At 43.3% G+C, this 15,493-nt stretch overlaps 2 protein-coding genes and 3 non-coding genes across 6 annotated transcripts; all 5 read left to right on the top strand.

Moving 5' to 3' along the window:
- Nucleotides 1–20: 20 nt before the first annotated feature.
- gspt1 (G1 to S phase transition 1) lies at nt 21–7,457 on the top strand. 2 transcript variants are annotated; one of them, XM_077000333.1, is made up of 14 exons: nt 21–425; nt 1,450–1,491; nt 2,715–2,951; nt 3,057–3,090; nt 3,281–3,358; nt 3,504–3,684; nt 3,912–4,066; nt 4,201–4,341; nt 4,686–4,779; nt 5,127–5,207; nt 5,347–5,520; nt 5,605–5,694; nt 5,801–5,969; nt 6,330–7,457. In XM_077000333.1, the coding sequence occupies exons 1-14, from the start codon at nt 260–262 to the stop codon at nt 6,380–6,382; spliced, it is 1,695 nt and encodes a 564-aa protein (XP_076856448.1). In that variant the 5' UTR covers nt 21–259; the 3' UTR covers nt 6,383–7,457. The 2 variants fall into 2 exon arrangements, with proteins under 2 accessions (XP_076856448.1, XP_076856449.1); XM_077000334.1 differs by lacking the exon at nt 1,450–1,491.
- Nucleotides 7,458–8,248: 791 nt separating this feature from the next.
- Nucleotides 8,249–13,330, top strand: rsl1d1 (ribosomal L1 domain containing 1). Its single transcript, XM_077000337.1, has 9 exons — nt 8,249–8,389; nt 10,690–10,826; nt 11,159–11,297; nt 11,560–11,708; nt 11,945–12,046; nt 12,298–12,391; nt 12,501–12,626; nt 12,887–13,000; nt 13,086–13,330. Exons 1-9 carry the CDS (start codon nt 8,315–8,317, stop codon nt 13,242–13,244), a joined length of 1,095 nt encoding a protein of 364 aa, XP_076856452.1. The 5' UTR covers nt 8,249–8,314; the 3' UTR covers nt 13,245–13,330.
- On the top strand, nt 10,362–10,490 carry LOC143511068 (small nucleolar RNA SNORA55). Its single transcript, XR_013130144.1, has one exon. It is a non-coding gene; the product is annotated as a small nucleolar RNA SNORA55 (small nucleolar RNA).
- Nucleotides 11,350–11,478, top strand: LOC143511069 (small nucleolar RNA SNORA55). The gene has a single exon (XR_013130145.1). It is a non-coding gene; the product is annotated as a small nucleolar RNA SNORA55 (small nucleolar RNA).
- Nucleotides 12,083–12,211, top strand: LOC143511067 (small nucleolar RNA SNORA55). Its single transcript, XR_013130143.1, has one exon. It is a non-coding gene; the product is annotated as a small nucleolar RNA SNORA55 (small nucleolar RNA).
- Nucleotides 13,331–15,493: the final 2,163 nt, after the last annotated feature.

The raw sequence follows: 15,493 nt of genomic DNA, 5'->3' as shown, positions 1-15,493 counted from the left end.
GAGATCTTCTCCACAGTTTCTGTGTTCACACTCAACACGGGGAGCCCGTGCAAGAACCAGCAGCAGCCAACTACGTTTCTGCCGTAGCAAGGAAGCCTAGACACCTCATGACTTAAGTTAACTACGTTCTTGGGTCTTTCAGATACCACGGCCGTTGAATACTTGTTTAAGACACAAGTTGGTTTATTTTCATAGTTAACTTCGTATTAGTTATTAGCCCTGACGACGAGACATTTCGGCGTAGCCGTAGAAATACACTATGGACACGAGTGACACGGCCCCTGATTCCTGGGAGCAGGAGGACGATGTGGAGGCCCCAGCCGACGCCGAGCTCCAGTCCGCCTTCACCGGTCTCAACGTCAACGCGCCAGAATTTGTACCGTCCTTTATCCCGAGAGGGCTCCCCGAAAGCGCCGGCTCCGACGGTAACGACTGTCAACACGATTTGCCCGCAGCAAGGCTGTCCGGAGCAACGTTAAACGCGAACTCCACCAACGAGCTCGGTTGCTAGCTAGCTAACGTTAGCGTCGAAGACTGAAGTGTGCCAGCCACCTAAAGTAGCTAGAGACTCTGTTAAGTTGACAACGTTGTGCAAAAATATTTTTATTATTTTTTACGTGGAAGCTGTCGGAGATTAAACAAAATTATGGATTGAAGCTAGCTACAATAACACAAACCTTGTCAATCTGTATAATACCTCAATGGCCAGAGATGTTCGGTCATATTTCGTTACTTGTAACTTTTTCTGGCTGTTCGGTATCGGGGGAAATGAAGGACGTAACGTAACCTACGAATTACATAGCTAGCTGGCACACGGAGTCGACGGACCTAAGATATAATAACTAGGTGGCAGTGAACACTTCTAGCTATCTTGCTGGCTAACTTGGGCGAGCTTCCTAATGAAATGGCACTGCACAGTACATTTCTGTGTATAACTAGTGATATAATAGTGACCAACAGCAGGGCATCTTATGGTCTAAGCCTTAACGGGTTTGGGTTTGTAATAATCTCTAGCATGTGCACAACTGTCTCACTTGAGTATTGTATTGGTAAGCCACCTGCTAGAGATGGAACCACGCAGTTGCATAATTAGTCCCTGGGTCCCCAAAGCTGTTCCCAGCCTTGAGTGAGTAGATAGTACTTAGCAAAACACTAAGTACTTTAGTAAACAGTAAGCATTTTATTGAGGACATATCTAGCTATTAATCGAAATTATACCTTCACAACAGAAGCTATTAATTTCTAAATGATCTGTTATTAATCCACCTATGTCTATACTTAACTCAGATTGTAATTCCTGTATCCGGAAATTGGCCAAGCACTATTTCACACAGTTAATTGACATATCAGCAGCTGCATCTAAACAGCATTAGTACTGCTCTGTGCAAATGACCAGACAGCTCCATGCAATCTAAGCTATTAAGTTACAGTCCCTGTTTCTCTCCATAGGTACAGATACAGTTGCAAACATGGAGATCTCAGAATCAATGGGTATGTCTCTTTGAAATTTGAACAGATGTGGCAAACTGCAGTTCAGTTTTCAGTAGTGGCACATTAAAGTTCTTCCTGTGGATTAGGGTGTGGCACTACTGCTTCCATTACTGTTGGTTTAACTCTGGAAAGGCCAACTGGACATTGTTACATAAGCCTAGCTGTGCAGCCCTATATACTCATATTACAGGTCTTCTCTCTGCTTGATTTCTGTAGCCACCACTACTCCAGACACTGAGTGACTAGAAAATAAGATAATTATTAATATTTCACTTTATTATATTATCCCACTGCTTTAAAAAGGACAAACATGAACTACCTCAAAAAGTCATTTATTTTCTGGAGTTCCACCTCAAGCTGTTCACAATTTTTAAACATTAAAACATGTTTTTTTAACTATTACACAGCATATTACATTTAATACTGGACTGTTATAGCTGGACTGTTACATTGTTAAATAGGTTCATTTAAATAATGCTAATTTAAGGAGCATTAAGTAGTCCCTGAATCCAGAGATTTTTATTTTTTGTTTTTTTCTGTCTCTCTGTGGCTTAGCTTAGGTAAACACACTTTGTTTACATCAGGAGACTCATGTTTGCCCTGTACATAATGCCTAAATATAGAAATACTATTTTGCATGTTAAAAATAAACAATACTTAAACACACTGAGGAGTTATTTGAGAATTTTATAGAAGAACCCTGATTGGCCAGTTAAAGCAATATGGAAAGACATACGTGGCATGCTTTTCAGCTAATATGAATATGGAAAGAGGCTTTAACAGTTTGCTACAGTCTGTGGCACCATTGCCAAAGAAAAGACCCCTCTACCCGGCCCTCCCACAAAAAAAAGACCCCTCTACCCGGCCTTCCCACAAAGCATTTAGATCAACTGACTTCCCAGCAGCAAAGCTGTGCTACAATTGAGCAGTAAGGACAGGAAGGTGTCATCACCCTGGTGCTTGAAAGGACTAATGCAGTTTTGTTTTTGATTAGTATTGTTTCTGCCTAAAGTAATGTTTGCCTGCTGTTCCCTTTTCTTCTGTTGTCACTTTGTATATTCGGATATGAGAAGACACTGCATATCTAAATATATGGCAGATCAACGTGTCAAACTTGGCTATAGAATGTCAATGGTAAATGCTGTGTTGCTTTGTAGCAATGATGTGAGACTGGTTAGTTTCATTTGAGAGTAACGGGTCGGGATCTTGTGCTGTCCTTCTAGCCACTGTGGAGAATGGAGAAACAGACGCCAGCTCAGCCGAGACTTGGGAAGAAAAGGGGGAGGCTGAGGAGGTGGCGCCAGGGGGCGGAGCCATGGAGGAGGGCGGAACCCTTGGTGATGAAGCTCAGGATGAGACGATGGAAGAGGATGAAGAGATGCCCACTCCAAAACTGCCCCCTCCACCACCCGATGCCCCGAAGAAAGAGCACGTTAATGTGGTGTTCATTGGACACGTGGGTATGTCTGAGTGCCGAGTAACTGTATTTTTCTGTAATTATGATCACTTGTTAAACGATTGTTGAGAGATCAGATGTACAATCACTGTCCTTCTTTTTATCTTAGATGCTGGCAAGTCAACAATTGGTGGACAGATCATGTGGGTTATGCAGAAATCATTTAAATATATAAATATAAGTCAACGTTATCAAACGTAAAAGCATCATAAAAAAATATTTCAAACAATCCTGCAATGAAAACTAAAAAAGTGATGTATAACCTGAATACATTATTATTTAGATTAAAAGTGAGCTCAAGCCAGTATATGGATTTTGAGCTGTTTCCTCCAGGTATTTGACTGGTATGGTGGACAAAAGAACCCTGGAGAAATATGAAAGAGAAGCAAAAGAGAAGAACAGGGAGACATGGTAAGAAGGCTTTGTGATGGAAATATGCAAATGTTTTTATGAAACCTCTTTTGTCTCTGTCAGATTGGAATTGTATTTTATAAAGCATTTCTTCAAAGGCTGCTTAAAATTATTTTTGGGATAACATTTGAGTGACTTCTTACAGGTATCTCTCCTGGGCTTTAGACACAAACCAGGAAGAAAGAGACAAGGGGAAAACTGTTGAAGTGGGACGAGCCTACTTTGAAACAGAAAAAAAGCACTTCACCATCCTGGATGCCCCGGGCCATAAGAGCTTTGTACCCAACATGATTGGTGGGGCCTCGCAGGCTGACTTGGCCGTGCTGGTGGGTTTCTTACACTGTTAGTTTTGCCACTGTTTATTTTCTCAGCCCCACTGCTCGGGGGGTGGGGGGGGCATCGTCAGGGTCGCAGTGTAGAGACTGAATCTGGAATCTGTTAGGTCTTTGTAGTAAAAATGCCAAGGGTTGTCTTTTATTCTGCTGGGTCCTCATTGTTCATGGCACAATGAGGTGCTTTCCTTATTTTAATTTAAATTCTTGTCTCTTGCAAGGTTATCTCTGCCAGAAAGGGGGAGTTTGAAACAGGCTTCGAAAAGGGAGGGCAGACTCGCGAACACGCCATGTTAGCCAAAACTGCTGGAGTGAAGCACCTGATAGTCCTCATCAACAAGATGGATGACCCCACTGTAAACTGGAGTTTGGACAGGTGAATGAAAGATGGCTCCTGTTCATAGCGAAATCAAAATAATGAGTTCACTGCGTGGCTGCAAAAAAAACACTGTTTAGTTCATGTTGTTACTTTGGCTGTGACATGCTTCTCAAATTAGTTATTCTCCACAGATATGAAGAATGTAAGGAGAAATTAGTGCCATTTCTAAAGAAGGTGGGCTTTAACCCAAAGAAAGATATCCATTTCATGCCCTGCTCTGGTCTGACAGGAGCCAACCTAAAGGAGTCTTCAGAGCTGTGTCCCTGGTATACGTAAGTGAACGTTTCCCTGTCCGTACCGAGTCCTGGCAGCCAATCAGAGTGGGTCATTTGGACTGAACTGAGCAGTTAGCGTTCTTCCTGAGGCATTCTGGGCCATGATGTGTTGGAGCTGGGCAGATGAACACTTGGCTCTTCATGTTGTGGAGGACGTGTGTGCCTCGCAGTCACTCAAGCTGGTAGCTAGTAGAGCGCCAAGGCACCGTGTTCCCATTATTGTAAATGTGCTCTTGGCTGCCACTATGGTGTGTTAAAATGGCGACTTGAATAATAAATGGAAAAACCTTTTTAATAAGTCATTTAAACAGTGAGTCTTATGTGTACCCCTGCCTCTTTAGGGGGTTACCATTTATTCAACACCTGGACAGCTTGCCAAATTTCAACAGATCAAGTGATGGCCCTATCAGATTGCCCATCGTAGATAAGTACAGGGTAAGGAAATAACCTCCGTTTAACTTCTTTGGAAACAGATAAGTGCTGTTAATTAAACAGTACGAAATGAAAAATGTGTGACCAGACTTGCTAGAAAGCTCCATACTGTCTACATGTTATAAACAGATTACGAAGCCAACATGTTGATATAAGCTGTATGCAGCCATTGTAATGAGATTCAGGTCATGATAATTGGAGCGGCTACGCTGTGCTACGGTTGGGACAGTGACTCAGAATGAGATGTCATCATAGACCACGTTTGACAAGCAGAAAGTGAAATGGCTTCTTTTTGTCCTGTGCCTCTATTGTGATGTTTCTTTTTTTGTCCCTTTTAACTGTGTCTACAGGATATGGGCACGGTGGTCCTTGGGAAGCTGGAATCTGGCACCATTAGCAAAGCACAGCAGCTCATCATGATGCCAAACAGAGTACGACTGTGTGGAACATTCATATTCGCTGTCTGTATTCTGTCGGCCAGCAGTCTGAATACGAGTGACTCTGGATCTGTGTGCATACGTGTGTGCGTGCCTGTGTTTGTTTGTGTGTGCGTGCGTGTACGTTTCCCAGCACACTGTGGAGGTGCTGAGCCTGCTGTCTGACGACTTGGAGACAGATGACGCCGGGCCTGGAGAGAACCTCAAACTGCGCCTGAAGGGCATTGAAGAAGAGGAGATCCTACCGGGCTTTATCCTATGCAACGCTGAGAACCTCTGCCATTCGGGCCGCACGTTCGACGCTCAGGTAGCGTTCTAACTGGAGCTGCTCTCTGAGTGTCCATCATGTTTGTGCCTCACACTCTTTCTGTTTTTTTGTTTTGTTTTCCAGATTGTCATTATTGAACACAAATCCATTATATGTCCAGGTTACAATGCAGTCCTACACATCCATACCTGCATAGAGGAAGTGCAGATAACAGTAAGACGGGGATGTTGGTCTTCTCGTAACACGTAGGAGATGTGTGTGCACATCCCTGATTCACTCATAACACTGCACCCTTCTTCTGATGCTCTTCTGCCAAAAGGCCTTAATCTGTCTGGTGGACAAGAAGACCGGAGAGAAGAGCAAGACCCGTCCACGCTTTGTCAAACAAGACCAAGTCTGCATCGCCCGCCTCAGAACAGTGGGAACTATTTGCTTAGAGACGTTTAAAGACTTCCCCCAGATGGGTCGCTTTACTCTGAGGGATGAGGGTAAGATCCTGACTGTATTGAAAAGATTGATCTTCAGTACATTCTGCGGTCATTTGGGAGTTCATGTGAAGCATCATAATGTTATAGTCTTGCATAGAGAAGAATGATCAAATTATTCTTCACTATCCTAAGGTGTTCTTACAAATCCTTGTTGTTAATCATTTAAATAACCAATCCAAGGTTATTTACATTTAATTATATTGTTATTCAGGGTCAAAGCATCTATTTAATCACAGTATATCCCATTGAGCTTTCTTTGCACGTATGGGATTGTTATTGAGGATTAGAATCAATAACAGAGGACGTAACAATCCATAGCTTGAAGGAATGCAGTTTAAATGAAGGCTTTTCTCTTTGCAGGTAAGACTATTGCTATCGGCAAAGTGCTGAAGCTGGTACCAGAGAAGGACTAATTCAGCCCAGCGCCACGGTTCTGCTGTGCTGCGGGCAGAGGCAGAGGCTGCAGCCGGACTCCAACCGGACTCCCAACTGGACTCCTCCGTACCGCTCCACTCTCTTACTGCAGATTACAGAGAAATGAGAGAAATATGTTTGAAAGAGGACAATATCAAAATGAGAGTATGTTTTAGGAAGAACAATATCATATACCCCCCCCCCCCCCCCCCAAAAGTTCAGTGTGATGGCCTTCTCATATTGAGAGTGCAGCTGTGCCACTCATGTAGCCCCATGTCCACAGCCAGGTGCTCTCCGCCCACATTCGATGGTAAAATGGATGCAATCATCTTTTAGACTATTGGCTTTTCAACTGCCCTCTTGTTTGGAGGATTAAAGCCATTTCTTTAACAGTCCTCGAACAGTCTGATAATAGGGGGAGAAAGTATTTAAAACAAACAAACAAAAAAAAAGATCTCAGACAAAGGTGACCTGAGCCTTTAAGGGTTTGGTGATGGATGGCTGTGACAGAAGTTGTTATTAAAAGCTGATTCCACTGGCACCACACACAGGGTCCACGTGCGGTCAGCAGCATTGCCTTTTCTCATACTGTGATGTCATGATTCAGACTGGTTGGGGACCTCAAGCACAGGAAGAGCATGGAGCCATTGCGAGTAGTGTTTAGCCAGGTAGCCACATCTGATTTCTTGCCGCACATCTCCCGTCTGACCACCTCTTATGTCAGATGATCACTCTTTTCCAGGAATCATTACTGCTGTGCTTTGTGCATGCATTTTAGTTAATAACCACAATCTGGGTTTTTTTTAATAAACATATGGATCCAATCAGAAAAATTTTCATTATAGCTTACTGTCTAAACATAGCCAAAGAGTATCCCACTCAAGACAGAGGTTATATACATGAAAATCAGAAATTGCTTACTCTAAAGTCACAAAAATCACTCAAATGTACAGTGACTTTAATATTACAGTTGCCGACACACTTCATTATCAGAGCCACTGTTTTCTATACTCCTGCCAGGTATCTTAACATCAACCTTACTAAATAATAAAAATTCTCAATTGATCATTTAAACGTTCCTGTTGGCTATTATTTAAGAATGAATTAAATAAACAAAACATTCTGATGTGAAACCTGTTCAGCTCACAGAGGCTCTTGATCTGCAGCGCCACCTGCTGGAGGTGCATCTATAACAGGGGTACTCAACTGGCGGACCGCGGTCCGGATCCGGACCCGAACGCAGTCCTGTCCGGACCCAATCTCATTCCTGATAAACTGGATACGGACCTAAAAAAAACGGAGCATTTATTTCAGGGCTATTGAAAAAGCACTTCGTCACGAGTGTTACGTTTGCCACCCCCGCTCAACAACTTACGTTCGCCACCCCCGCCGCACCGGACCTCAGGTCACAGGTATCTGCCAAAATTGGACCGCGGACAAATTTAGTTGAGTACGCCTGATCTATAAGATAGCATCTCCCTTTTCTAATAGATTATTTAAAGCAAATAAATGTAGATCATGTATAAGCTTTTCATCCTTTTAAAAGAAAAGAATGATTCAGACTGGGCATCAGTGGACATACCCATTTTGTTTTATTGCTGGTATGACGGCCACACGCTACCAAGAGCACTTTCCATTCTTTCCAGTGTTTCCATTGCAATAATACAATGGCATTGCAAATGTTACACAAGGAAGCGCTAATCAGGAAAAAAGTACACAAACGTTCGGTTTGGACAGAAAAGTTGCATAAAAACTGCTTAAATGTTTTTTTAAGCCGGAAAGGAGTAGAAATTTCCCATCACTAAGTATTTAATATTTAATAAGTATTAAGTCATGATAATAATAAGTCATGATATTAAAATTATTGTAGGAAAAAAATAACAGGCTGTTTTGTGTTGTCGTCATTGACTGCGCAGTGACGTAACTGGCGCATGCGCCTTGAGGTCTTTCTACACACGTGTACTATGGAACCTTCGGTGGCAGACTGCGCTCTCGACCTTTATCAGGTAGCTCTTTATTTTATTCTAATTAGTCGTTAGCCGAATGTTCATTTGTATATCACGTTGTCTTCCCTGATATGTGACAAAAATAGCTCCCTAGCGAGCTAACCAAAACTTTGTTGATCTTCAGAAAACGAACCTCACTAGCTAGGACAGCTATGCTAACGAAGAGTTTATATGAGCCATACATAACTTGGTTATTATCGCCCATTCGAGTCGGATATGTTTAATACCTTTAGCTGCAAGCTTTGGTGTTTGTTCCAATGAAAGGAATGTCTCGAATGAGCAAATATTTTTTGTAATCTTCGAAACATTAGCTACCGAAAATGTAATGGATCATGCGACCAGTAAAACTATAGCAACAGGTTTTTAGTCTTTAACCACTAGGGCAGTTCTCCGTGTTGACCACATTGACCGTATATATCCCCCATACTCAAATAGCGGCTATCTCTGCCCCTCGAGCTGTTTTGAAAAGTGTTTTTTTTAGGAATCTTTTTTTTCAATCGCGCTATCCGCTCTTATTTTGAAATCGCGCACCGCGATCTCAAGACGATGCCGGGGATTGCCTTTATGGCAACAACAAACAGGTAGCAGACGCCCAAATGCGTTCACCCCCATACCCCCCTCCCCCCGACAGTTTACGCTAGCCCCCCCGTAACCGGCCCCGTCAGTGATTAAAAAAATAAAATGTGGCCCGTCATCATTTCTATTTGAGTACCCCTGGTATATATAATGGACGGTACGTCACCGTTGACTCCCATTGTGAGTTTTTGAAGCCACCAAGATGGCCGCACGGACACCGCCATCTTGAAAATTGGAGCCAGAGCATGCGCATTAGAACCAGTAGGCAGGACAGTATCTCCGCCAGAGACCGTATCTCCGCCCCGACATTCGTTAGGATACACCCACCAGTATAGACACTTTAGACATTTTACAAAATAAACAAAGGTAAAAGGTTTTAATATTGTTGTCGAGAGTTTCGCGTTCACGTTTGAGCGCCTGGTATTAGATGTCAACCAACGCAGCTATTAACTGTCAAACACCTTATCGCCACACCCCTTTAAGTAACACTTAATAACTTCTATAAAATCTGTTTATCGTAGAGAAAAACACTGGCAGAGATACTAACGCAATGGGGTCTTATAGAATTGACAAAATATAATTGCTCAAAAAACTTATTTTACGTGTAATAAAAATTAAGTTTGTCGTCCGGCCCGTTCACTAACATGGGAATGGGCGGGGTTAAAAGTTGTACTGCAGCCAGCCACTAGAGGGCAGCTGACTAACGGAGGCTTCACTTTTCACTCGCGTCGTCCAGTCCACTTATATATACAGTCAATCAGGGGCGAGGCTAGGGTATTTTTAGTGGTGCTAGAGCACCACCGTGAGGTTGCTCAGCACCCCCTGGCTCAACACATTTTTTAAATATTATATTATGCAAAAAACTTGCTCTGCACCTGCGCAATACTTTGGTATTGTGCCTCTGTGAGCACTGGGGGCTGGGCACCCCTAAAGACCAGATCCTAAAATCGCCCCTGCAGTCAATGGTTGACCATCCCAATATAAGAATGAGAAAACCAATGGCAGGGAACTCCAACTACAGCAGGCAGGTCGTGACAGCACTCTTACCACAATCTTAGCTGTTAGCTAGTGAGCTATTTCAAAGTGCCGACTTTGTCCCTAAATAAATTAACAATCCATTCACATCGTCAGTGTTCACCTTCCATAATGCATTTTTTCCAGTAAATAAACGGTGAAACATCTTAGATGTCATTTGTAATACAGCTAGGTCACGCATAACTATATTATGGTGATGTTTAAGCATTACTAAGCTTGGACTGTCTACACCTGCTTCACGACCTCAGACCAGACCGAGAGGTTCTACAAAACATGACTCACGCAGAGGGGTGTCGAACACACACCCCGAGGTGTGTGTGTGTGTTAAGGGTGGTGGGGCGTGTGGGTTTTTTTTGCATTGGCACTAGCAACCCCTGTCCTTCTGTGGCTGTGGGGGAAGAAGGGGAAAGTAGTGCGAGAGTAATTCAGAGTAAATCCAGACGAGTACCCGACCTCGTTGGGTCTTGTCTCTACAGACCCTGAAACAAAATCATCTGTAGTTTACTGTGCTTGCTAATTGACATTTTGACCGACTGTAGTGCAATTCCAGCTGCTTTCTCTGTTCTGTCATTGTTGGGTGATTCCCTTCAAAGTCCTGAAGCCTGAGTGTCATGGTGATCATCTATCTTTGTCAGCAATGACGCGTGCCATTAAAGCCTATCCTTCGTTTGCTCTTCCCTATACTGCAGGTGAAGAAGTCGGTGCAGGCATTACAGGCGTTTTTGAAGAGCACGTCATCCCAGAATTCTCTGCTGACCGAAAGTCAACAAATCAGCCTCCTCCTCACGTTGTGGAAGATCCCGAAACAAGATCAGAACATTCGCATGTGAGTGTGACATGGCTCTATGTGCAACAGAAGCCACTTCATCCTCCTTGGAATTCTTCATTAATGTCATCTTTATAAAATGCACACATAAGTAGCTGGTGTTCTCATGGCCCATTTATTTTGGTTTTGTTCTTCCACTCCCGGGATATTCTGTGTTGCACTGCATCTGCTTTAAACTGCAAGACCACATAGGAAAGGCTGATAATGCAGGTTTAAACTGCATATGCCCTTGCATGAACAGTATGGTTTGTATTTTTCATTAAAGTAAGGGGTATAGCCCTCGGGTTTTTTCTTCTCATGCGCTCATTGTCTGCTGTGCCTTCACCCCACAGTCCTTTGCCTCATCCTTTCCGTAATGAGTCCGTCGAGGTGTGCCTCTTCACGCGGGATGAGCCGAAGATGACCTCAGACCAGACCGAGAGGTTCTACAAAAAATTACTCACGCAGAGGGGTGTCAAACACGTCACCGAGGTGTGTGTGTGTGTGTTAAGGGTGGTGGGGCGTGTGGGTTTTTTTTGCATTGGCACTAGCAACCCCTGTCCTTCTGTGGCTGTGGGGGAAGAAGGGGAAAGTGGTGCGAGAGTAATTCAGAGTAAATCCAGACGAGTACCCGACCTCGTTGGGTCTTGTCTCTACAGACCCTGAAACAAAATCATCTGTGCTTTACTGTGCTTGCTAATTGACATTTTGACCGACTGTAGTGCCATTCCAGCTGCTTTCTCTGTTCTGTTAGGTGATTCCCTTCAAAGTCCTGAAGACTGAATATAAGCCATTTGAGGCTAAGAGGAAGCTGCTCAGCAACTTTGACATCTTTCTGTCTGATGCACGTATTCGTGGCCATCTGTCCTCCCACATTGGGCGGCATTTTTATGAGAGGAAGAAGTAAGTTCTTGTTTAAAAGTGTCTCTCATTATAAAGATCCTCTGTGTATTATGGGTTTTTTAACATGAAGCTGTTTGATTCATTTGATTTTTTTTTTCTTCATTTTGGTTTAGTCTTTTAAATTGTGGCTATCTCAGTTGAACAGATCCTTTAAATTAGCCTAGTTCTGTAATTGTTCTGATGTTAATCTGTTTGTTTTCGATTCTCAATCTCTCTTGTGTGGTTGTGTGTCTCAGGGCACCTCTGTCTGTGGACATGGAGAGTAAACACCTGGCCAGAGACATGGACCGGCTCATTCAGGGCACCACGCTCAAAGTCACGAAGAAAGGCGCCTGCTGGTAAACCCATCGTCTCATGTCTGCAGTTAGCAGAGGGCATTTCTGCAAACCCATTCCACCTGCTCAGTATTGGCATGGGTTAACAAAGTGCCAGAGAAACTCAGAGTTTATCCAGACGAGCTTCTTTGTCCACTGGAGTTCATCCCTACAACCTTTGACTCATGAGCAACCAAATCCAAAATGTCACTGTTTTCCCAGTGTCCTGATTAACCTTTTGTTCCCCCCCCCCCCCCCCCCCCCCCCCCATACAGCATGGTGCATATAGCAAACTCTGGAATGACTGCAGATGAAATAGTTGAGAACATTAACACTGCATTTACCACCATTTCATCCAAACTGTACATGGTGAGTTCATTATGGAGTACTCCTAAATAACTTTATAAAAACTTTAATGAATGAATGAATATAAATATCTATTCACTAGAGTTGTTAATGTTTTGTTTTCTTTGTGCAGAAAGGAAAAAACATCAAAATCATTCACCTGAAGTCTCGCACCTCTGTGGCTCTGCCTGTTTATAGCTCAGACCTGAGTCACCTCACACTGCTGGAGGAAGAGCTAAAGAAGACCAAGCTGGCAAAGGTGGGCCTGGGTTAAAGCCCCTCAGGCTGCCGAGGTTCTGCCTCACGTTGGAGCTGCCAGATCATTTCAGATTAGTCTATAAACATGTGTATGGTTGAACTGTAAGTCACAGATATGCGTAATGCGAGTGTGCTGTTGTGGGTATATTGGCTGATGGTTCTTACTGGGAAAAGTTGCATGTGTCTTATTGCTTTGCCTGAGCCACTGGCCTTGTGAAGACGGGTTATGGCATTATGTTCATTTTACTTTTTTATCTCAAGGGGACAAAAAGGGCAAAGAACAAGATCACAGAGAAGCAGGCTGAGGAGGAAGATGATGAAGAGATTCCACAGCTGGTACCTATTGAGTCTCGAAGGAAAAAGCCAAAGCTGGAGGTGGGTGCTTTATGCTTCTTCTGCACTGTGGAAATGTGTGTTGTGCATGCAGAAAATTGAAAGCAATCCAATTTTGATCATACAGGTCCCATCCACAAAAGGACCAAAGAAAACCTCCAAGCCGACTGTGAACAGAATGGGCCAGAAGGGCAAACGGGGTCAGAGAAAGCTGGGCAAAAAAGCCCCCAAGGCTCAGACTCCAAAGGCTCAGACCCTGAGGAAAAGAAAAGGATTTTCTGCCTAAAATGTCACCCTCATGTACATATGTTCTCTATAAGACCAGTTTGTTCATTTACAATAAATAAATGGTATTTGCTCAGTCATCACCTATCTTTGTGACTTGTCCATGTCATTTTACATACAATTTCAGCCATGAGTTCTCTGGAGAGCACGTCTGTGTTTGCAATAGCTCTCAGAGCGTTCGGTGTTTGATTACAGGCTGTTTGTGGTGCAAACTGGACCCTCAGCCCTGTGTTAGACCAGCTGCTGTTTGCTTTTTCTGGCTGATGGCAGTGTGTTATGGGGCTGGTGAGCTTGTATGAACTGTGGTTCATAATATCAGCTTCGCCGCATATTATATATATATATTTCACATGACCTGAAGGAGCATGGTTGTTGCTACTTCTCCCCCTTAAATTTTGACTAGTGTGCCAAAAAAATAATTTAATCAAAGGTGAGCTAAGACTTATTGTGTGGTACAGGAGACCGACGTAATGCCCGGCAGCTTTGTTTGCAGAGTCGAGCTTTGTTTTGCCCCTCCTGCATCTTTTGTAACATCAGTGGAAGTTCATGCGAGCGAGCACTTGTATTGTCCACAGTGCTGAAGAGAACGTGGGTAGACGTGTACAGGCTAAGTGCAGGGTTTGTGTTCATGTGCTGAGCTACTTCAGGTGCTGAATCACCTCTTACACACTGGTAAGTTATGTAAGCTACTGAACTTGGAGGTAATTCCTCCAATGTGATATGTACTTAAATGTTGGGTTCTGTCGCGGTTAATAAGTGTTATTCCGTGGCTTTCTGCATGCATGACAAAGTGGATGTTTGCAGTCTTCCTTCAGGATGCTCTCCAGTGCAGAGGTTCCACAGACCAGCGTGACTGTTGCATCAATCCAGAGTCCCTTATATCATGCACAGGATTCTGTACCTGCACCTCGCCCACTCTGGACATACTACCACAAACCCATATTTGTCATGGTTATTGGAGCACTGGTCTTATGTACCGCTATTGTATTGTACCTGCTAAATGCAAATGAGGTAGCCAGTGTGCCACAAGTCATGGGACCTGTGTGCCTATCAATTGGGTTGATGTTCCTCATCGTTGCATTGGTGTGGTTGCCCGTCATCAAAGACAAACTAAAGCGTAATGGGCTGAAGACGAGTGATCCCTCTTTGGATATATTATGAGTGGAATTCACTGATCAAGCAGTTATAGGCCATGTTATGTTATGATCAAAAAGCAAGCAGAAAGGAAATATATGTAATTGAGATGTTTTAAGTAGATAAATGAAACCCTGATAGAGTTGTCGTGTATGTATGTTTGTGTGTATGTGTATATTTAAACATATATATATATATATATATATACACAATATAGAAATTCTGACCACATTTTTCAGTTCTCCACTTTCTCTTAAATCACCTCTTTTGCATGCCAGAAGTTTGCTCATGCTACAATGTAAGATAAGGGTGTCATTTGTTCTGCAGGTACTTGCCAAAGGTTTAATCCCTCACAATGCCCTTTGCCCACTTTTAAAGGGTGTCATGTTTTAGATCGCCTATTCAGTGTGTCTGTCGCACGTGTCTGCAGTCTATCTGGTACCACAGATATTTTTAAAAATATGATCATTGTAGTTTAATGCTACATATCAGTTGGATAAAGAAAAGCGACTGCGTGAATGATCACCATGGAAAAAAGTGGTGAGGGCGTTGGCCGTTGTAAATGTGCATTTTGGTTTGCTGTGGTCCATGACGTTCTGGGTCTCCTGATCCTCATGTCGGGAATATTTTGGCGCATCTTCTTCCACGACTTTTTAATCTATGCTGGAGCTGTGATCATTTTTCTCAGCCTCATCTGGTGGGTGTTTTGGTACACTGGTAACATTGAAGTTCCTCCAGAGGAGTTGGAAGATGACATTGCGCTGTATAAAAGGAACAGAGGAATTTCTGCTGTCGCGCAGAGGGTCTCTGATCGTCTCTCAAGTGGGCTCAGAAATTCTTTCAGGAAGAACGGGAGGCAGAGCACACTGGGGGAAAACTCTCAGCCAACTGGCTCTAGCAGCCTGCAGCCAGCAGACCAGCCAACAGCCATCTCCATGATCTCCTGTATAAGCATGCGACCACAGAGCACATCCAACAGCTTCAGCAGAGAGCCGTTTTCAGTATAAGTTTCAGGTAACGTCCACAATCCACTGAGACATTAATTAGAAACTATTAATTGCTGAAATAACACCATTTGTTTGTCATCGTACATTTGCAGCTTGTTAATTATTGCCT

The sequence above is a fragment of the Brachyhypopomus gauderio genome, chromosome 3 (assembly GCF_052324685.1).
Source record: "Brachyhypopomus gauderio isolate BG-103 chromosome 3, BGAUD_0.2, whole genome shotgun sequence".
Lineage (NCBI taxonomy): Eukaryota > Metazoa > Chordata > Actinopteri > Gymnotiformes > Hypopomidae > Brachyhypopomus > Brachyhypopomus gauderio.
Note: the sequence above shows the minus strand (reverse complement) of the source record. Positions and strands in the feature narration are given on the sequence as shown.